At 44.9% G+C, this 21,766-nt stretch overlaps 2 protein-coding genes across 3 annotated transcripts; one reads left to right on the top strand and one right to left on the bottom strand.

Moving 5' to 3' along the window:
* The first annotated feature begins 286 nt into the window (after nt 1–286).
* On the top strand, nt 287–2,141 carry LOC311123431 (musculoskeletal embryonic nuclear protein 1-like). Its single transcript, XM_084197698.1, has 3 exons — nt 287–600; nt 779–908; nt 1,947–2,141. Exons 1-3 carry the CDS (start codon nt 592–594, stop codon nt 2,042–2,044), a joined length of 237 nt encoding a protein of 78 aa, XP_084053824.1. The 5' UTR covers nt 287–591; the 3' UTR covers nt 2,045–2,141.
* Nucleotides 2,142–2,957: 816 nt separating this feature from the next.
* Nucleotides 2,958–21,664, bottom strand: LOC311123428 (ruvB-like 1). Of its 2 annotated transcripts, XR_014612587.1 has the most exons (12): nt 21,373–21,664; nt 21,102–21,188; nt 20,805–20,937; nt 18,094–18,245; nt 17,919–18,008; nt 16,788–16,937; nt 16,616–16,679; nt 16,205–16,403; nt 15,469–16,085; nt 15,221–15,323; nt 14,996–15,087; nt 2,958–3,445 (listed from the first exon to the last, which is right to left on the bottom strand). XR_014612587.1 is itself a non-coding variant. In XM_084197694.1 (11 exons), exons 1-11 carry the CDS (start codon nt 21,511–21,513, stop codon nt 3,286–3,288), a joined length of 1,371 nt encoding a protein of 456 aa, XP_084053820.1. In that variant the 5' UTR covers nt 21,514–21,664; the 3' UTR covers nt 2,958–3,285. The 2 variants fall into 2 exon arrangements, 1 of the variants encoding a protein (XP_084053820.1); XM_084197694.1 differs by lacking the exon at nt 15,469–16,085.
* Nucleotides 21,665–21,766: the final 102 nt, after the last annotated feature.

Raw genomic sequence — 21,766 nt, 5'->3', positions numbered from 1 at the left:
TTTCTCTGCCAATGTTATTTCTTTGCCCATTGAATGATTGAGATATGGACACATACATGGTTAAGTGTTGCTCTATGTTTGACTGTATTGGTTCTCTTCCTTCCATTGATGAGTGTAAGGGTGAGATTGGTTCCTTAGGTTGTTATTGTTGACGACAGAAAGATGTCTTGAACTCATTTCCATTTTGGCCTAGTGACAGGAGAAAAGGAGGAGGGCCATGAGAGAATGTTGTCATAGTGGAGGAGGAGTTGAGTTTTAGACTTTGATTTGTGAGCTTTTATTAGTCCTTGAGGAGTTGCTTTAAAAGAAGGCCAGATCGTTCCAACAGTAGAGCAGATCACGTCATTCACTCCCTAATGATACACTCCACCCTGAGAACAAACAGAACCAGGGAATGTGAGAGAGAAGAAAGAAGGGAGGAGTCCAGTGACCCACTGAGTCATCATCTACTGGGTCTGCGAACAGAGTTATAGCCCACTGGAGAGTTACAGGGTGTGTGTGTGTTGGGCTGGACTGTAGAGAGGGAGCAGTCATTCTGACCACAACAGCCTTTATCCAGGAGGATCATCCACTACTTCACAGTCAGTCACCATGTCTCAGGTAAGACTACAGTGCTGGACTAGGGAGGGACATGTAGAGTTATGACATGATCTCACCAAAGAGCTCACTGAAACTTGCCTAGAAAGTTTCTGCCTAGGAAACCTACTGGAGAACTCTATATGGGATTTTTTTTCCCCTCTTTTTCGGCTTTCCATTTCTTCCATCTCTTCTTCTCCAGCCTGAAGACGGGGAGGAGGGACAGCTGAAGCGTCCTGAGGTGAGCGAGGAGGATCTGATCGGAGCGAAGGATAAGCTGATCTCCAAAGGAGAGCTGAAGGGCAAGACCATAGAAGTGATGGAGGAGTGTGGTGAGCAGAGTGCCGCTTTTATTGGCATGACAATGGGATTAGGGCAGCATTTCCCAAACTCGGTGCACAGCTGATAAAAATTATCAAAGCTTGATGATTAGCTGATTATTTTAATCAGTTGTGTAGTGCTAGGGCAAAAAAACAAAATATGCACCCTTTGGGGTCCTGAGGACAGAGTTTGGGAAACCCTGGGTTAGGGGGTTAAGAATATTGGGCAGGAGTATGTAGTTAAAAAACCTCTGAAATCTGTTTGTCGTTTTTGTCGCTGATTTAAAGCGGCAATCAACAGTTGAAACTATAACAAAATATACTCCCCGCCCGTTTCGGTAAAAAGGCTGAGGGATGGGGCTGGAGAAATGTAACCAATCTCAAATTCATATACAGAGCTATGGATGCGAGGACTGGCTATCAAAATTATAGTTTGAACCATGTTGAGGCTAAATAGTGTTTGTTTACATTTATTTGTTTACAAACATTTGAATAGGACAAACTTATATTATGGGTTATTATGGGATACGACAGTTTAATTAAGCTTGTGAGGCATTTATAAGTTATATTCTTCAAGAATCAATGGGTACATATTAATTAATAAGTTCAAGAATGGATGTAGCAACTGCTGATTGCCCCTTTAAGATTGGAAACACAAGTGTACATATAGAGAACCTGAGCTGCATTTAGACAGGTAGCTCAATTCTGATATTTCTTCCACTAATTGTTCTTTTGACCAATCAGATCTGATCTGTCAAAATACCAATTAGTGAAAAAAAAGATCAGAATTGGGCTGCCTGTCTAAACACAGCCAGTGTTATAGAACAAAAGAGGGAGTTAGAGAGTAGAGGGGGCGTTCCTTACCGTGATGAAGTTTCCACTCCATATACAGCACAGTTGAGGATGGTCAAGACAAGAGGGAGACTCACTGAACTGTCAAACACAGTGACCCTCTCCCTGCGGCATAAACTATGGATGTTTAGACATATCTACTGTATTACGTAGCTCTTCCACTTCAGAGTGATGGATGGATCTGTGTTGTGTTCACAGAGCGTGCGGGTAAAGTCGCCCCGTCTGTGTTCAGTGGAGTGCGTTCAGGGAGAGAGACCGCCTTCAACAAGCCCCAGGCTCGACAAATCAAGAAGTAGCAGAGGCAGCAAAGCCACTTCTTATACTCCAGCCTGGTCCATATTGAAAACCACACTGGTGTGACTAAATGTGCCTTTTATTAAAATCTTGAACCCTCATTCTGTCAGGAGTCTGATTGTCAAGAAAGGAGTTTAAGTGGGCATTAACTGGACCTCAGTTGAGTAGGCTGTATTGGTTCTGTGTGAATATATTTGAGCTGTTCAGCTATACACCTTTGGTGCTCATTTAGAAGTGGATGTTCTCATCATTATGCTAAGAAGCATCTCTTTGCCATTTCCAGTCCTTTACTGTATCAGTTAGCTCTAGCTAGTGCAGTCCAGTTAGTCTAACTATTCCAGCCTTTACTGTATCAGTTAGCTCTAGCTAGTGCAGTCCAGTTAGTCTAACTATTCCAGTCCTTTACTGTATCAGTTAGCTCTAGCTAGTGCAGTCCAGTTAGTCTAACTATTCCAGTCCTTTACTGTATCAGTTAGCTCTAGCTAGTGCAGTCCAGTTAGTCTAACTATTCCAGCCTTTACTGTATCAGTTAGCTCTAGCTAGTGCAGTCCAGTTAGTCTAACTATTCCAGTCCTTTACTGTATCAGTTAGCTCTAGCTAGTGCAGTCCAGTTAGTCTAACTATTCCAGTCCTTTACTGTATCAGTTAGCTCTAGCTAGTGCAGTCCAGTTAGTCTAACTATTCCAGCCTTTACTGTATCAGTTAGCTCTAGCTAGTGCAGTCCAGTTAGTCTAACTATTCCAGCCTTTACTGTATCAGTTAGCTCTAGCTAGTGCAGTCCAGTTAGTCTAACTATTCCAGTCCTTTACTGTATCAGTTAGCTCTAGCTAGTGCAGTCCAGTTAGTCTAACTATTCCAGCCGTGTCTATTTGTGTATCTGATAGAATAAGTCCGCAAGCAACAATGACAAACATCTAATTTTCTGTTTTCCTTTTTATTGAACAAAATCACATTTTATTAACAACAAGCAAAGAACCGTAAAACATTTTTTTGATCAGAACATACACTACTACAGTCGATGAGGCACAGATGTGGCAGCTTGAGGGGGTCTCTGAACAAAAGGATGAGACGGCTGGAAAGAGGGATAAAATAAAGAAGAGCAGGATGAACTTTACATGAAGGAGAACGGGGAGAGAAAAAGAGACTGCCAGGGTGATGACTTTACAAACATGAGACGCTAGCCTTAAGGAAGAAAGTGAGGATGGAGGGAGGTAGAGAAGGGTGGAGGAGGGGTGTTAGTTCTTTATTTCATGAATTTGTGCTGCTGGTCCTGGAGGATCTTAGCGGAGGACTTGGCATCGTAGAAGAGTTCGTTGATCTCTTCCACCTGCTCCCGCTCTACTCCCTCCTTCCCCTGGACTCTGCCTAACAGACTGGCTGGAGTCAGCAACTGCGCCGCATACCTGACAGAGGAGAGCGGTGGGTGAGTCAATACACACACTAGAGCAGGGGTCTCTCCAACCTTTTCTAGCATGAGAGCTACTTTAAAATTATGAAAGATGTCACGAGCTACTCCATTTTTTCCCTAGCATTCAAATAGGCACTCTTTATTTTCCTAATTCCGTTTTCTCAGTTTAATTTTTCCTGGTTTGGGATTTTTGGGGGGGATTTTCACTCAAAATTACAATTATTCATAGAGAAACAATGAAATTGGATTTTTGGAATCCATGTCAATGCTTAAATCACATCAGAATACACATTTTGAGGGCTGAAAATTGCTCATTTTGCAAGAGAAGAATGTGCTGGTCTAGTGATGTCTTTGCTGCTGCATATGTCATGACAGTTTGCAAAACAAAAGTCCAGCCGATTGATACAAATAATCATGATATACACTGAGTATACAAAACATTAAGAACACCTGCTCTTTCCCTGACAGACTGACCAGGTGAATCCAGGGGAAAGCTATGATCCCTTATTGATGTCACTTGTTCAATCCACTTCAGTGTAGATGAAGGGGAGGAGAAAGATTAAAGAGGATGTTTAAGCCTTGAGACATGGATTGTGTATGTGTGCCATTCAGAGGGTGAATGGGCAAGACAAAAAACATAAGTGCCTTTGAACGAGGTATGGTAGTAGGTGCCTGGCGCACCAGTTTGTGTCAAGAACTGCAACTCTGCTGGGTTTTTCATGCTCAACAGTTTCCTGTGTGTATCTTGAATAGTCCAGATAAAAGACAGATAAAACAGGATGCACTCTCACAGCTTGATGGTGGATAGATTATACACTGCTCAAAAAAATAAAGGGAACAATTAAACAACACAATGTAACTTCAAGTCAATCACACTTCTGTGAAATCAAACTGTCCACTTAGGAAGCAACACTGATTGACAATAAATGTCACATGCTGTTGTGCAAATGGAATAGACAACAGGTGGAAATTATAGGCAATTAGCAAGACACCCCCAATAAAGGACTCGTTTTGCAGGTGGTGACCACCGACCACTTCTCAGTTCCTATGCTTCCTGGCTGATGTTTTGGTCACTTTTGAATGCTGGCGGTGCTTTCACTCTAGTGGTAGCATGAGACGGAGTCTACAACCCACACAAGTGGCTCAGGTAGTGCAGCTCATCCAGGATGGCACATCAATGCGAGCTGTGGCAAGAAGGTTTGCTATCTGTCAGCGTAGTGTCCAGAGCATGGAGGCGCTACCAGGAGACAGGCCAGTACATCAGGAGACGTGGAGGAGGCCGTAGGAGGGCAACAACCCAGAAGCAGGACCGCTACCTCCGCCTTTGTGCAAGGAGGAGCACTGCCAGAGCCCTGCAAAATGACCTCCAGCAGGCCACAAATGTGCATGTGTCTGCTCAAACGGTCAGAAACAGACTCCATGAGGGTGGTATGAGGGCCCGACGTCCACAGGTGGGGGTTGTGCTTACAGCCCAACACCGTGCAGGACGTTTGGCATTTGCCAGAGAACACCAAGATTGGCAAATTCGCCACTGGCGCCCTGTGCTCTTCACAGATGAAAGCAGGTTCACACTGAGCACATGTGACAGAGTCTGGAGACGCCGCGGAGAACGTTCTGCTGCCTGCAACATCCTCCAGCATGACCAATTTGGCGGTGGGTCAGTCATGGTGTGGGGTGGCATTTCATTCAGCCCTCCATGTGCTCGCCAGAGGTAGCCTGACTGCCATTAGGTACCGAGATGAGATCCTCAGACCCCTTGTGAGACCATATGCTGGTGCGGTTGGCCCTGGGTTCCTCCTAATGCAAGACAATGCTAGACCTCATGTGGCTGGAGTGTGTCAGCAGTTCCTGCAAGAGGAAGGCATTGATGCTATGGACTGGCCCGCCCGTTCCCCAGACCTGAATCCAATTGAGCATATCTGGGACATCATGTCTCGCTCCATCCACCAACGCCACGTTGCACCACAGACTGTCCAGGAGTTGGCGGATGCTTTAGTCCAGGTCTGGGAGGAGATCCCTCAGGAGACCATCCGCCACCTCATCAGGAGCATGCCCAGGCGTTGTAGGGAGGTCATACAGGCACGTGGCGGCCACACACACTACTGAGCCTCATTTTGACTTGTTTTAAGGACATTACATCAAAGTTGGATCAGCCTGTAGTGTGGTTTTCCACTTTAATTTTGAGGGTGACTCCAAATCCAGACATCCATGGGTTGATAAATTTGATTTCCATTGATACTTTGTGTGATTTTGTTGTCAGCACATTCAACTATGTAAAGAAAAAAATATTTAATAAGATTATTTCATTCATTCAGATCTAGGATGTGTTATTTTAGTGTTCCCTTTATTTTTTTGAGCAGTGTATAAGGCTACTATATGGTGAGTCAAGAGCAAAATAATCCACATGATTTAGGCTACATCACTGACAATCTGAAATGGTCCACCCACACAGACAGTGTGGTGAAGGCGCAACAGCGCCTCTTCAACCTCAGGAGGCTGAAGAAATTCTGCTTGGCCCCTAAGACCCTCAAACTTTTATAGATAGATGCATCATTGAGAGCATCCTGTCAGGCTGTATCACCACCTGATACGGCAACTGCACCGTCCGCAACCGCAGGGCTCTCCAGAGGGTGGTGCGGTCTGCCCAAAGCATCACCGGTGGCACACTGCCTGCCCTCTAGGACATCTACAGCACCCGATGTCACAGGAAGGCCAAGAAGAGGACCTCAGCCACCATGGCCTGTCCACACCTGTACTGACCTCCAGAAGGTGAGATCAGTACAGGTGCATCAAAGCTGGGACAGAAAGACTGAAAAACAGCTTCTATCTCCAGGCCATCAGACTGTTAAATAGTCACCACTAGCCAGCCTCCGCCCAGTACCCTGCCCTGAACCTTAGTCACTGTTACTAGCCAGCTGTCACCCGGTTACTCAACCCTGCACCTTAGAGGCTGCTGCCCTATGTACATAACATGGAACACTGGTCACGTTAATAATGTTTACATACTGTTTTACCCATTTCATATGTATATACTGTATTCTAGTCAAGGCCATCCTACTTAACTATTGCTGTACATATACTATTCTATCCACGTATTCTTCAGATATACTATATATATTCTATCAATGTCTATACATCCCATCATACATATATTTATACGCCGGACTCTGACATTGCTTGTCCTAACATTTCTATATTTCTTAATTATATTATTTTACTTTTTAGATTTGTGTGTATTGTTAGATATTACTGCACTGTTGGAGCTAAGAACACAAGCATTACGCTACACCTGCAATAACATCTGCTAAATATGTGTACGTGACCAATAAAATTAGATATGACATTGTTGCATGCTAAATGTTTCTGATCAGTGATGGATGAGTATAAATGAGCTACCACCTCCACTTGCCCAGCCAGAGATCAATTAACCAAATATACAGATGGAGATTCAGTGAAACAAAATCACATTGATCGATTATCAGACATGTCACAGGCATTTGGTAAGAAGGACAGGCTACTACAGTTGAAGTCGGAAGTTTACATACACCTTAGCCAAATACATTTAAATTCCGTTTTTCACAATTCCTGACATTTAATCCTAGTAAAAATTCCCTGTCTTAGGTCAGTTAGGATCACCACTTTATTTTACATTTACGTCATTTAGCAGACGCTCTTATCCAGAGCGACTTACAGTTAGTGCATACATTATTCTTATTTGTTTTATTTTATTTGTATTTTTAAATTTTAATTTTTTTCATACTGGCCCCCCGTGGGAATCGAACCCACAACCCTGGCGTTGCAAACGCCATGCTCTACCAACTGAGCTACCTCCCTGCCGGCCATTCCCTCCCCTACCCTGGACGACGCTGGGCCAATTGTGCGCCGCCCCATTGGTCTCCCGGTTGCGGCCGGCTACAGCAGAGCCTGGATTCGAACCAGGATCTCTAGTGGCACAGCTAGCCTTAGACCACTGCGCCACTCGGGAGACAGAATACACATGTTTTACGAATGTGAAATGTCAGAATAATAGTATAGAGAATGATTTATTTCAGCTTTTATTTCTTTCATCACATTCCCAGTGGGTCAGAAGTTTACATACAGTCAATTAGTATTTGGTAGCATTGCCTTTAAATTGGTTAACTTGGGTCAAACATGTTGGGTAGCCTTCCACAAGCTTCCCACAATACGTTGGGTGAATTTTGGCCCATTCCTCCTGACAGAGATGGTGTAACTGAGTCAGGTTTGTAGGCCTCCTTGCACGCACATGCTTTTTCAGTTCTGCCCACACATTTTCTATAGGATTGAGGTCAGGGCTTTGTGATGGCCACTCCAATACCTTGACTTTGTTGTCCTTAAGCCATTTTGCCACAACTTTGGAAGTATCCTTGGGGTCATTGTCCACTTGAAAGACCCATTTGCGACCAAGCTTTAACTTCCTGACTGATGTCTTGAGATGTTGCTTCAATATATCCACATAATTTTCCTTCCTCATGATGCCATCTATTTTGTGAAGTGCACCAGACCCTCCTGCAGCAAAGCACCCCCACAGCATGATGCTGCCACCCCCGTGCTTCACGGTTGGGATGGTGTTCTTCGGCTTGCAAGTACCCCCTTTTTCCTTCAAACATAAAGATGTGTGTCACGTGACTTCCGTCTCGCTTCCGCATTGTCTCCGTGCTGCTCTGCTGTTTGTTGCTACTTGGCTACCTGCCAAACTATTCACGTTTTACTTTTAATAAACGTTTAATCAATCTCTGTGTTCAACAAATTTACCAACTTTTTAGTTTTGTCCTCACTCATCTTTTTTCGTTAAACTTTTTCACCCCGGACGTTTATCCCGAGACAGAAGAGTCATTTTCCTGTGCGTTTTAGCTGCCAACTTTACGTTATTTTCCTTTTTTCCATCGCAACTTTTTTCCCTTATTCAACTTTTTCACTCCGGACGCTTTATCTGGACATGGTTCATCAACATCTTCAACAGCCGAAGCTAAGTAGTAACATTAACATGATGTCTTCTAATTGCAGTCGCTGTACTCATAATATACAGGAGAACGATCGCCTTACGGCGAGAATAGCTGTGCTACAAGCCCAGCTTCAGACGCAATCGTTAGGCAAGGGTAATATCAGTGTAGGAAAGAATGAAACAGCGTCTGTGCCACCAGTAAGTACAGACAGTAACGTCAGTATAAATCCCCCCGCACAGTCCCCGCAGCCGGACAACTTTCTCATGGCTTCTGGAGGGAAATACTGTTGGAATGCTCAACCGGTGTCGCTCATTCAGCCGACAGAAACCTTCAACCGGTTTTCCCCATTATGTAGCGAGTCGGAGTCTGAGTCTGAGTCTTCTCTAGTCTCTACTCCTCCCGTTACGGGGTCTGAGACTCCGAAGGCTCCCACCATTAGCTCTGACAAATTGAAAACCCTAGTCATTGGCGACTCCATTACCCGCAGTATTAGACTTAAAACGAATCACCCAGCGATCATACACTGTTTACCAGGGGGCAGGGCTACCGACGTTAAGGCTAATCTAAAGATGGTGCTGGCTAAAGCTAAAACTGGCGAGTGTAGAGAGTATAGAGATATTGTTATCCACGTCGGCACCAACGATGTTAGGATGAAACAGTCAGAGGTCACCAAGTGCAACATAGCTTCAGCGTGTAAATCAGCTAGAAAGATGTGTCGGCATCGAGTAATTGTCTCTGGCCCCCTCCCAGTTAGGGGAAGTGACGAGCTCTACAGCAGAGTCTCAGCACTCAATCGCTGGTTGAAAACTGTTTTCTGCCCCTCCCAAAAGATAACATTTGTGGATAATTGGCCCTCTTTCTGGGACTCACCCACAAACAGGACCAAGCCTGACCTGCTGAGGAGTGACGGACTCCATCCTAGCCGGAGGGGTGCTCTCCTCTTATCTACCAACATAGATAGGGCTCTAACTCCTCTAGCCCCACAGTGAAATAGGGTGCAGGCCAGGCAGCAGGCTGTTAGCCAACCTGCCAGCTTAGTGGAGTCTGCCAATAGCATAGTCAGTGTAGTCAGCTCAGCCATACCCATTGAGACTGTGTCTGTGCCTCGACCTAGGTTGGGCAAAACTAAACATGGCGGTGTTCACCCTAGCAATCTTATTAGGATAAAGACCTCCTCCATTCCTGCCATTATTGAAAGAGATCGTGATACCTCACATCTCAAAATAGGGTTACTTAATGTTAGATCCCTCACTTCAAAGGCAGTCATAGTCAATGAACTAATCACTGATCATAATCTTGATGTGATTGGCCTGACTGAAACATGGCTTAAGCCTGATGAATTTGCTGTGTTAAATGAGGCCTCACCTCCTGGTTACACTAGTGACCATATTCCCCGTGCATCCCGCAAAGGCGGAGGTGTTGCTAACATTTACGATAGCAAATTTCAATTTACAAAAAAAAAAATGGCGTTTTCATCTTTTGAGCTTCTAGTCATGAAATCTATGCAGCCTACTCAATCACTTTTTATAGCTACTGTTTACAGGCCTCCTGGGCCATATACAGCGTTCCTCTCTGAGTTTCCTGAATTCCTATCAGACCTTGTAGTCATAGCAGATCATATTCTAATTTTTGGTGATTTTAATATTCACATGGAGAAGTCCACAGACCCACTCCAAAAGTCTTTCGGAGCCATTATCGACTCAGTGGGTTTTGTCCAACATGTCTCTGGACCTACTCACTGCCACAGTCATACTCTGGACCTAGTTTTGTCCCATGGAATAAATGTTGTAGATCTTAATGTTTTTCCACAAAATCCTGGACTATCGGACCACCATTTTATTACGTTTGCAATCGCAACAAATAATCTGCTCAGACCCCAACCAAGGAGCATCAAAAGTCGTGCTATAAATTCTCAGACAACACAAAAATTCATTGATGCCCTTCCAGACTCCTTCTGCCTACCCAAGGACGTCAGAGGACAAAAATCAGTTAACCACTTAACTGAGGAACTCAATTTAACCTTGCGCAATACCCTAGATGCAGTTGCACCCCTAAAAACGAAAAACATTTGTCATAAGAAACTAGCTCCCTGGTATACAGAAAATACCCGAGCTTTGAAGCAAGCTTCCAGGAAATTGGAACGGAAATGGCGCCACACCAAACTGGAAGTCTTCCGACTAGCTTGGAAAGACAGTACCGTGCAGTACCGAAGAGCCCTCACTGCTGCTCGATCATCCTACTTTTCCAAATTAATCGAGGAAAATAAGAACAATCCAAAATTTATTTTTGATACTGTTGCAAAGCTAACTAAAAAGCAGCATTCCCCAAGAGAGGATGGTTTTCACTTCAGCAGTGATAAATTCATGAACTTCTTTGAGGAAAAGATCATGACCATTAGAAAGCAAATTACGGACTCCTCTTTGAATCTGCGTATTCCTCCAGGGCTTAGCTGGCCTGGATCTGCACAGCTCTGCGAGGGCCTGGGATCGGGAGAGACACTTAAGTGTTTTAGTACTATATCTCTTGACACAATGATGAAAATAATCATGGCCTCTAAACCTTCAAGCTGCATACTGGATCCTATTCCTACTAAACTGCTGAAGGAGCTGCTTCCTGTGCTTGGCCCTCCTATGTTGAACATAATAAACAGCTCTCTATCCACCGGATGTGTACCAAACTCACTAAAAGTGGCAGTGATAAAGCCTCTCTTGAAAAAGCCAAACCTTGACCCGGAAAATATAAAAAACTATCGGCCTATATCGAATCTTCCATTCCTCTCAAAAATTTTAGAAAAAGCTGTTGCGCAGCAACTCACTGCCTTTCTGAAGACAAACAATGTATACGAAATGCTTCAGTCTGGTTTTAGACCCCATCATAGCACTGAGACTGCACTTGTGAAGGTGGTAAATGACCTTTTAATGGCGTCAGACCGAGGCTCTGCATCTGTCCTCGTGCTACTAGACCTTAGTGCTGCCTTTGACACCATCGATCACCACATTCTTTTGGAGCGACTGGAAACCCAAATTGGTCTACACGGACAAGTTCTGGCCTGGTTTAGATCCTACCTGTCGGAAAGATATCAGTTTGTCTCTGTGAATGGTCTGTCCTCCGACAAATCAACTGTACATTTCGGTGTTCCTCAAGGTTCCGTTTTAGGACCACTATTGTTTTCACTATATATTTTACCTCTTGGGGATGTTATTCGAAAACATAATGTTAACTTTCACTGCTATGCGGATGACACACAGCTGTACATTTCAATGAAGCATGGTGAAGCCCCAAAATTGCCCTCGCTAGAAGCCTGTGTTTCAGACATAAGGAAGTGGATGGCTGAAAACTTTTTACTTTTAAACTCGGACAAAACAGAGATGCTTGTTCTAGGTCCCAAGAAACAAAGAGATCTTCTGTTAAATCTGACAATTCATCTTGATGGTTGTAAAGTCGTCTCAAATAAAACTGTGAAGGACCTAGGCGTTACTCTTGACCCTGATCTCTCTTTTGACGAACATATCAAGACTGTTTCAAGGACAGCTTTTTTCCATCTACGTAACATTGCAAAAATCAGAAATTTTCTGTCCAAAAATGATGCAGAAAAATTAATCCATGCATTTGTTACTTCTAGGTTAGACTACTGCAATGCTCTATTTTCCGGCTACCCGGATAAAGCACTAAATAAACTTCAGTTAGTGCTAAATACGGCTGCTAGAATCCTGACTAGAACCAAGAAATGTGATCATATTACTCCAGTGCTAGCTTCCCTACACTGGCTTCCTGTTAAGGCAAGGGCTGATTTCAAGGTTTTACTGTTAACCTATAAAGCGTTACATGGGCTTGCTCCTACCTATCTTTCCGAGTTGGTCCTGCCGTACATACCAATACGTACGCTACGGTCACAAGACGCAGGCCTCCTAATTGTCCCTAGAATTTCTAAGCAAACAGCGGGAGGCAGGGCTTTCTCCTATAGATCTCCATTTTTATGGAACAGTCTGCCTACCCATGTGAGAGACGCAGACTCGGTCTCAACCTTTAAGTCTTTACTGAAGACTTATCTCTTCAGTAGGTCATATGATTGAGTGTAGTCTGGCCCAGGAGTGTGAAGGTGAACGGAAAGGCTGGAGCAACGAACAGCCCTTGCTGTCTCTGCCAGGCCGGTTCCCCTCTCCACTGGGGTTCTCTGCCTCTAACCCTGTTGCAGGGGCTGAGTCACTGGCTTGCTGGTGCTCTTTCATGCCGTCCCTGGGAGGGGTGCGTCACTTGAGTGGGTTGAGTTACTGACGTGATCTTCCTGTCTGGGTTGGCGCCCCCCCCTTGGTTTGTGCTGTGGTGGAGACCTCTGTGGGCTATACTCGGCCTTGTCTCAGGATTGTAAGTTGGTGGTTGGGGATATCCCTCTAGTGGTGCGGGGGCTGTGCTTTGGCGGAGTGGGTGGGGTTATATCCTTCCTGTTTGGCCCTGTCCGGGGGTTTCTTCGGATGGGGCCACAGTGTCTCCGGACCGCTCCTGTCTCAGCCTCCAGTATTTATGCTGCAGTAGTTTATGTGTCGGGGGGCTGGGGTTAGTTGGTTATACCTGGAGTACTTCTCCTGTCTTATCCAGTGTCCTGTGTGAATTTAAGTATGCTCTCTCTAATTCTCTCGTTCTCTCTTTCTCTCTGAGAACCTGAGCCCTAGGACCATACGTCAGGACTACCGGGCATGATGACACCTTGCTGTCCCCAGTCCGCCTGGCCTTGCTGCTATTCCAGTTTCAACTGTTCTGCCTGCGGCTACGAAACCCCTACCTGTCCCAGACCTGCTGTTTTCAACTCTAAATGATCGGCTATGAAAAGCCAACTGAGAGACCTGAGCCCTAGGACCATACGTCGGGACTACCGGCCGTGGTGACTCCTTGCTGTCCCCAGTCCGCCTGGCCTTGCTGCTATTCCAGTTTAAACTGTTCTGCCTGCGGTTATGGAACCCCTACCTGTCACAGACCTGCTGTTTTAAACTCTAATGATCGGCTATGAAAAGCCAACTGAGATTTATTCCTGATTATTATTTGACCATGCTTGTCACTTATGAACATTTTTGAACATCTTGGCATGGTTCTGTTATAATCTCCACCCGGCACAGCCAGAAGAGGACTGGCCACCCCTCATAGCCTGGTTCCTCTCTAGGTTTCTTCCTAGGTTTTGCCTTTCTAGGGAGTTTTTCCTAGCCACCGTGCTTCTACACCTGCATTACTAGCTGTTTGGGGTTTTAGGCTGGGTTTCTGTACAGCACTTCGAGATATTAGCTGATGTAAGAAGGGCTATATAAAATAAAATTGATTGATTGATTGATGGTCATTATGGCCAAACAGTTCTATTTTTGTTTCATCATACCAGAGGACATTTCTCCAAAAAGTAAGATCTTTGTCCCCATGTGCAGTTGCAAACCGTAGTCTGGCTTTTTTATGACGGTTTTGGAAACGTGGCTTCTTCCTTGCTGAGCGGCCTTTCAAGTTATGTCGATATAGGACTCGTTTTACTGTGGATATAGATACTTTTGTACCTGTTTCCTCCAGCATCTTCACAAGGTCCTTTGCTGTTCTTCTGGGATTGATTTGCACTTTTCGCACCAAAGTACGTTCATCTCTAGGAGACAGAACGCGTCTCCTTCCTGAGCGGTATGACGGATGCGTGGTCCCATGGTGTTTATACTTGCGTACCATTGTTTGTACAGATGAATGTGGTACCTTCAGGCGTTTGGAAATTGCTCCCAAGGATGAACCAGACTTGTGGAGGTCTACAATTGTTTTCTGAGGTCTTGGCTGATTTCTTTTGATTTACCCATGATGTCAAGCAAAGAGGCACTGCGTGTGAAGGTAGGCCTTGAAATACATCCACAGGTACACCTCCAATTGACTCAAATGTTGTAAATTAGCCTAGCAGAAGCTTCTAAAGCCATGACATCATTTTCTGGAATTTTCCAAGCTGTTTAAAAGGCACAGTCAACTTAGTGTACGTAAATTTCTGACCCACTGGAATTGTGATACAGTGAATTATAAGTGAAATAATCTCTGTAAACAATTGTTGGAAAAATTTCTTGTGTCATGCACAAAGTAGATGTCCTAACCGACTTGCCAAAACTATAGTATGTTAACAAGAAATTTGTGGAGTTGTTGAAAAACGAGTTTTAATGACTCCAACCTAAGTGTATGTAAACTTCCGACTTCAACTGTACATGAGTGAAGAGCAAAGTCCACTTATTAAAGGAAAACTCCACCCAAAAACTATATTTTGTTGTTTGTTTCATTAGTCCATTGTTGACATAGTCTCAAACTGTTTTGCTTGTCAGCAATCAAGTTTACGATACTGTATGTAACTTTCAAAATACAGAAATCATCCCCATATGATGCATACGGGGATGATTTCTGTATTTTGAAAGTTACATATCTTGAAAACTTGATTGCTGACAAGCAAAACAGTATTTTCTGAATTATTTGGCGAGCTACTCATAGGTGGGCTGCGAGCTACTGGTAGCTAGTGATCTACCTGTTGGAGACCCCTGCACTAGAGACAATGGAGTGTGTGCACAGAGTAACCGACTGGTGAGTGTTACCGGAGTGTGGTCTTGGTTCCGATCTCTCCCAGGTGACTGAGTGCCTCCTCACTGATGTTGATCCCCTCAGTCTGAGCACGAATCTTAATGATCTACAGAGAACACACACGCTCTCAGCATCACGCCACAGTGACCACATACTTAATATATTAACATACCATCACTCACACACACACTTCATATGTAGGAATGCCATCTCAGATGTGATAACACACACACACACACCTGCTTCATCTCCTGTGGTGTGTAGAGCATGGTGCGGATGATCATGACTCTGTCCAGCAGGTCCAGAGGAATGCCATGGGGAGAGCTGATGTCCTCTGTCCCCCTGATAACCAACCAACCACACAACAGAAAGGCTAGTAAACAGAGTAATAGGTTGCTATAACCATTAAAATGTTTCAAATCAAATTTTATTGGCCACATGCGCCGAATACAACAGGTGCAGACATTACAGTGAAATGCTTACTTACAGCCCTTAACCAACAGTGCATTTATAAAAAAAAAAAAAAAAAAAAGTAAAATAAAACAACAAAAAAGTGTTGAAAAAATAAAACACGTAAAGTAAAATAACAGTAGGGAGGCTATATATACACGGGGGTACCGGTGCAGAGTCAATGAGCGGGGGCACCGGCTAGTTGAGGTAGTTGAAGTAATATGTACATGTGGGTAGAGTTATAGTGACTATGCATAAATAATTAAACAGAGTAGCAGCAGCGTAAAAATATGGGGTGGGGGGTGGGGGGGCAGTGCAAATAGTCCGGGTAGCCATGATTAGCTGTTCAGGAGTCTTATGGCTTGGGGGTAGAAGCTGTTGAGAAGTCTTTTGGACCTAGACTTGGCACTCCGGTACCGCTTGCCGTGCGGTAGCAGAGAGAACAGTCTATGACTAGGGTGGCTGGAGTCTTTGACAATTTTGAGGGCCTTCCTCTGACACCGCCTGGTATAGAGGTCCTGGATGGCAGGAAGCTTGGCCCCAGTGATGTACTGGGCCGTACGCACTACCCTCTGTAGTGCCTTGCGGTCGGAGGCCAAGCAGTTGCCATACCAGGCGGTGATGCAACCAGTCAGGATGCTCTCGATGGTGCAGCTGTAGAGTGTGCAACTTTATTTATTTTTATAGCTTCCAAAACAGACAGTCACAGTAACTCACATTCAAACTGACTGGGAGAGGCAATCCCCTGCATGCACATTAGCACACCCACCCACCTAATGAGGCAGTTGCCCCTATTGGAGGCGAACACTACGATGGGTGCGATGGTGCTCTCCAGGGCTCGGTGGAGGTAGGTGAAACACTCGATGTCCAGCATGTGCACCTCGTCCACAAACAGCACCCCGGGGACCAGCTCAGCCACACCCTGGTCAATGTAGCGGTTTACTACCTTGTTGATCTCAGCTCGCAGCTTGTCTAATGGACAGCAGGAAGGGCCAATGAAGAGCCAGGGATCAGGCAAGGGAGCCAATCAAAAGGCAAGGACAGAGCAGAAAGGGTGGGGTTCTTTTGAGTGATGTTTATTGGGGGGAGGGGTTGGGATTTTGAAAGTACAACCTGCTATTACTCCAAGGATATAACTAGGGTTGTGGGTTTTAAAATGTTAGGCTACATGCTTCAGGTCTTACCTGTGATCTCTGTCTTCTTGGGCTTCATCAGTTGTCCCATCATAGACAGGATATCTTGACCTCCCTGCGAGGAGAGTAACCTCACTGCATATATATTTTCTAAGTGTATATCTACAGTGCAGTCTCATATTCACTTGAATCAGGGTCTAGGGGAGACTGTGTGTGTGTGTACCTGTGGTCTAGCGTTGGCAATATCCAGGTCATGTAGTGTGACGTCTTGGATGATCTCTTTCTTCTTGTGGACGTCCCCCTTAGGCAGCGGCACGTACTCCTCAGCCTCCAGGTCAAACTCTGTGGCAAATGTGTCACACCGACCTTGTCTCTGACCACACCCCACACAGACACATGGAAGGAACGGTTCAACACAGAACACAGGCATCAAATATTAACCCAATCCCATCAGAGGTGGTCAGGTGGCTGAAACTAGGCCAATCCCATCAGAGGTGGTCAGGTGGCTGAAACTAGGCCAATCACTTCATAGGGGAACAAAAAGAAGGGATGGGAGGAGGAGGGAGAGCAGGTGTATGACTCCATGCCAACTCAAGGAGGGCATGAAAGAGGTGGGGGGATGAAAGAGTAAGAGTCAGGGAGGGTCCTCCGGGGGCTGTCAACAGCATCAAATATAAGGACCATCCCTCCCTCCCTCACCTGCCCACCTACACCCTCGGCCCCCCCAGCCCACCTACACCCTCGGCCTCCCCAGCCCACCTGCCCCCCCAGCCCACCTACACCCTCGGCCCCCCCAGCCCACCTACACCCTCGGCCCCCCCAGCCCACCTGCCCCCCCAGCCCACCTACACCCTCGGCCCCCCCAGCCCACCTGCCCCCCCAGCCCACCTGCACCCTCGGCCCACCTGCACCCTCGGCCCACCTACACCCTCAGCCCCCCCAGCCCACCTACACCCTCGGCCCACCTGCACTGATTTAAAGAAGCCGTCAACACGCGTCAAACTAAGCCATGAGGCCCTTCCACCAGAACAGAGGGAGCGGAGGAGAGATGGAGAGATAGGGGGAATAAAATCTGGGGGCAATGAAGAGATGTAGGAATGCCTACAGTAGAGAGATGAAACTGGGCCAGGAGGAAGGCGCACTGTGTTCTTTTAGTGTCGTTTTTTTTGTTGTGTATTCTTAGTTTGTGTACTTGTTTGTTAGTTTATCTACTTACTACTTTGTATAGTATGTGTACAATTACTTTGGACTTAAATGTTTGAGCCATTGCAAATGTGTAATTTGTGTATGGGAGCCTTTTCAAAGCGAGTGTTTGTATAGAAGTGTACTGTAATAAGTGGAAGTGTACTGATACTTTGACGGCGCCACTGTTTGCTTCAATGTAGATGACATCTCCCACTTCCACACGCTCCTTCTGCAGGCTCTCATAAATACTGGGGTCCAGCTAAACAAACAACACAGAGACACAGACAGTGAGACACATGGGCAACTCCTATATGGACTGGTCTAGCCTCTGACTCGTGCCTGACCTTGAGCTGCTTGGTGCCCTTGCCGGTCTTCAGTCCGATGATGACGTGACTGATGGTCTTCCCGTAACCACCCATGGGGTTCTCCGTCTCACAGGGGGTCAGCTCTGTAACCTCCCCCTCATACACCTCCTTGGTCTCCTTAATACGCAGCCCTGGAGGAGGGAGAACAGGGTCAGGGTCACACACACTGAATGAACTATGTAAAGCCTTTATTCTCTTGAATCAATAAAACCGCCACATCCTTTGGTCTACCTGGCGGATAATTTATTGGAGAATGTGAGACAGTGTGTGTGTGAGTGTGTGTACAGTGCATGGTCCTCTCTCGTGTAATGTGATCACACTGTAGCCCTTGTTCCTCCTGCATACAGCCTCTCGGTGTGTGAGTGGCGGGGGGGCTGGGAGTGAGAGACACACTTCTGAGGGAGAGGCCGTCTGTCAGAGTGCTCTTATCAGGGGGGTGTCGACAGGCTCAGAATGTACCACGCCCTTTTCCTCCATCGTAATGCTTGTGTGTTCTGTCCTGGGGAGGGGTGAGGGTGCGGACCACCACTCCGCTCTCAACCCACGCTCCATTTCCTTCTCTGTGACAGGTAATGTCAACACTCCAACAAACCCCTTCCCCCAATCCCTCTCCAAGGCCTTCCTCCCCAGTGTCAACAGCCACACTGATACCCTCCCCTTGTCCTGCTTCTCAGCCCAGTAGGAGGAGTGTGGAGGAGAACACCTGGTTCTGGAGTCTATTCTGATGGTGGTGCAGCAGGTGAATGAAGGGTGCAGCTTTATCTGGTCTCCAATTGACCCAAGCTTATGAGCGTGTGTTAGTGCTGAGCGATCAACCACATTTTTTTGTTTGTCTGTTTTTTAAACAACTAATTGACCGACGTCGGTTCAATTATTTTAATTCCATTTTGTTTTTGTTTTTCTGTGGGCTCATTGCGCAGTTTCTCGAGATAAATCAGATCAAGCCCAAACTGTGCGATGTAGTAGGGAATTGTAATTTCCAACAGGCCAATATTCTACATATACTGAACAAAAATATAAACGCAACATGTAAAGTCCCATGTGTCATGAGCTGAAATAAAAGATCCCAGAGATGTTCCATATGCACAAAAAGCTTATTTATCTCAAATGTTGTGCAGAAATTTGTTTACATCCCTGTTAGTGAGCATTTCTCCTTTGCCAAAATAATCCATCCACCTGATAGGTGTGACATATCGAGAAGCTGATTAAACAGCATGATCGTTACACAGGTGTACCTTGTGCTGGGGACAATAAAAAGCCACTCTAAAATGTGCAGTTTTGTCACACAACACAATGCCACAGATGTCTCAAGTTTTGAGGGAGCGTGCAATTGGCATGCTGACTGCAGGAATGTCCACCAGAGCTTTGTCAGATAATTGTATGTTTATTTCTCTACCATAAACCGCCTCCAACGTCGTTTTAGAGAATTTGGCAGTACGTCCAACCAGACTAAATACCACAGACCACGTGTAACCACGCCAGCCCAGGACCTCCACATCCGGCTTCTTCACCTGCGGGATTTCACCCGGACAGCTGATGAAACTGAAGAGTATTTATGTCTGTAATAAAGCCCATTTGTGGGGAAAAACTCATTCTGATTGGCTGGGCCCCTGCCCAGTCATGTGAAATCCATAGATTAGGGCCTAATTTATTTATTTCAAGTGACTGATTTCCTTATATGAACTATAACTCAGTAAAATCTTGAAATTGTTGTATGTTGCATTTATATTTTGTTCAGTATAGTTTCACACATTAAACGTGGTAATTAACTACAATGACCATAATCCATTGCGCGTCTACTTGTCTGGTCTGTGTTTCTTTTACGCCTGCTACGTAAAAGAGAGAAGAATGCATAACCGAGAGGGCTAGAGAGCAGTTACTTCGAGGTATCTCTGCCTCAAAATACATGATCTAAGTCATTGTTAGTTGGTATTCTGCAGTAATTAAAGTATGGCTTACTTACTTTGATTAACTACTAAAATAGTGACTTTGTCAGACAGCAGCTCTATAGAGATTATATGATGACTTGGAATTAAATAATAAAGTCATCAAATAAAACAAACGTAATAATAATATTTTATTAAAGTAATGTGAATAAATGATGGTTAATAAGTGATTAGCAGTAATGGGCAGTCACTACCATCATGGGACTTTTATTAATTGTTTTATTCTGTGTTGTTACAGCATTTAACCCATATAATGAATTTAAAGGTGCAATATGCAGAAATCGCAACGCCATTTCCTGGTTGCTAAAATTATAATAGCCCGCCTTTATGTGACAAAACAAGCAATGTATAGTGTAGAGAATCATCGTACCATCTAAACCGCTGTGAAATGTATTTTCAATAACCAACAATGTTGTATTTTCAGTAAAAGTAAGACACAAAAACAAAACTTAAGAACGGGAAGCATAGAAATAGCGCACATAGAATAGATCTACCGCTTCTTAGACTTGCTTTCAATGAGAATGATAGGACTATAACACATTACTATGTGCATTTAGTCGGGTCGCCCAAAAGGTGACATATTGCAGCTTTAAAATAAAAAAATAAAAATTGAAAACGAAATCAAAAACCGGGATAAGTTTTTTTATAATCTAACCAAAACTACCTCAAAAAGCACAACTCGCTCAGCACTAGTGTGTGTGTGATCCATTCCCAGTGGCCCTGTGTTTGTGTGTGGCCCCTCACCTATGGCCCTCCTGAAGTTCTCCATCAGCACTTCTGTTTTCTTGATCTCAGAAGAGTAGACCTCACTGCCCACCATGGGGCAGAAGGGCACCTTGTTGCCGAGCTCCTGTGCCATAGCCAAAGCCAGGGCGGTCTGCAGGGGGGAAAGAGATGGAGCAAAGTAGGGTTGGTCAAAGTCTCTCAAGTCTTGTATTCTTTCTACTACTGTGGAGGCCAGGAGACACAGTAAGCATATCAGACATTTCACAATTAAGACTTCGGTGTATCATTTAAGTACTGCAGTAACATTTTGTCTACCTTTCCTGTACCGGGGGGTCCAGCAAGTAAAACTGCCCTTCCCGACATCTTCTTTGAGCGGATCAGTTCCACAATAATACCACAAGCCTGTTGACAGATTATTATTATTATTTTTAAAGAACATACCAAGCCCAGTTGGTAGTTGTTTTATTGAAAATGAGAAATATAATAATAAAGAATAAATCAAAGAAAAATGCCCTTCAAAGTAACGTGATTTCTTAAAAACAGTGGCTAAAAGTTAGCTTGGCATATAGCTTGCTGGTTTTCCTACCTCTCTTGCGGTCTCCTGTCCGACAAGACCTGACGCATTTTGCTTTGCGTTCCCGGCCTCGTCCAGCCCGAGTCCTTTCACATGGCTGTGAGACGCGATGCGCTGGGTTTTCGTGGTACTTTTGACTTCCTCGATCTTCATGGCTGTGTTTTTTTATGAACGTCTTATAAGAAAGCAATAAAAGCAAACAAAAATGCCCCCTTGATCGTTATTTATTCACCTTTAGAAAAGGCGCAGTAACTCAAAACACACAGAAGCGATCTGTTTCAATGTGGGTTACCAAGGAAGTACCACCCGAAAGTTAAATGTTTTTGCTCTAAGAGGTACACTATTGGACAATTATGATCTTCTGTTATAAAGCGATTGGATAGAAGCACTGTCAATCTCACTCATG

The sequence above is a fragment of the Coregonus lavaretus genome, assembly GCF_964263955.1.
Source record: "Coregonus lavaretus genome assembly, contig: HAP1_SCAFFOLD_1070, whole genome shotgun sequence".
Taxonomy (NCBI): domain Eukaryota; kingdom Metazoa; phylum Chordata; class Actinopteri; order Salmoniformes; family Salmonidae; genus Coregonus; species Coregonus lavaretus.
The sequence above is the reverse complement of the archived record's forward strand: the minus strand, read 5'-3'. Positions and strand labels throughout refer to the sequence as shown.